Source organism: Teleopsis dalmanni, chromosome X (genome assembly GCF_002237135.1).
Source record: "Teleopsis dalmanni isolate 2A chromosome X, ASM223713v2, whole genome shotgun sequence".
NCBI classification, from domain to species: Eukaryota; Metazoa; Arthropoda; class Insecta; order Diptera; family Diopsidae; genus Teleopsis; species Teleopsis dalmanni.
Genome location: NC_051848.1, coordinates 92,784,621 through 92,785,592, shown reverse-complemented (window position 1 = coordinate 92,785,592; position 972 = coordinate 92,784,621). Strand labels below are relative to the sequence as shown.

General features: G+C 37.9%; 1 protein-coding gene across 1 annotated transcript; it reads left to right on the top strand.

Annotated features, from left to right (window-relative positions):
- Positions 1-338: 338 nt before the first annotated feature.
- LOC119688710 lies at positions 339-716 on the top strand. Its single transcript, XM_038103376.1, has one exon. The coding sequence runs from the start codon at positions 339-341 to the stop codon at positions 714-716; it is 378 nt and encodes a 125-aa protein (XP_037959304.1).
- The last annotated feature ends 256 nt before the right edge of the window (positions 717-972 follow it).

The following is a 972-nucleotide window of genomic DNA, read 5'->3' as shown; positions in this document are numbered from 1 at the left end:
TTCTGCTCAAAAAGTACTGAAGGTAAACTACTCCTTAAGTAATAGACCTTTTTCAAAAATTTTTATTTTTGTTATGTTGGTACACCTTTTCTTGACATATGGTACAAATTTGAGCGCCATCTGTCAATTAGTTTGTTTGCAGCAGCTGTTAATGTGAGACTACCTCAAGTGCATTTAGCGATTTTTACTATGGAAAATTCAGTTGAACAACGAGTTTGTTTGAAATTTTGTGTTTTGCCGAAATTTCATGTGTTGAAGCATTGAAAATGGTGCAGAAAGCTTACGGGGACTCTTCTATGTCTCTAACACAGGCATACGGGTGGTATAAATCATTCAAAATGGGTCGTGAAGTGATCGAAGATTTGCCTCCTTGTGGACGTCCATCAATATCAAATACCGAAGAAAACATGCCAAAAATCAAGAAAATTGTGCTGGAAGATCGTCGTATGACTGAAAGGGAGATTGCTCGTGACTTGAACATCTCAAATGAATCCGTTCACCATATTCTACATGATATATTGAGCATGAGATGCGTTGCAGCTCGACTTGTATCGAAACACCTTAATTTTTTGCAAAAAGAATACCGAAAGAACGTGTGTGAAGATATGATTTTTGAGCATGGAAATGACTCTAAATTCATGAAACGCATCATAACAGGTAATGAGACATGGGTTTATGAGTATGACATCGAAATCAGTCAACAATCGAGCGAATAGCACTTCGAAAATGAGCTAAAACCCAAAAAACCGCGCTCGAAAATTATGCTCATTGTTTTTTTCGACTATCGCGATGTTGTTCATTACGAATTTTTGTCAGAGGGTCATACCATCAATAAAGAATATTACCTCGGCGTTATGCGGCATTTGCGTGAGTCCATCCGTAAGAAAAGACCAGATTTGTGGAGAGCCAACAATTGAATTCTTCACCAATGCTCCATCGCACATTTCTCTTGTTGGATGCGATTTTATGACC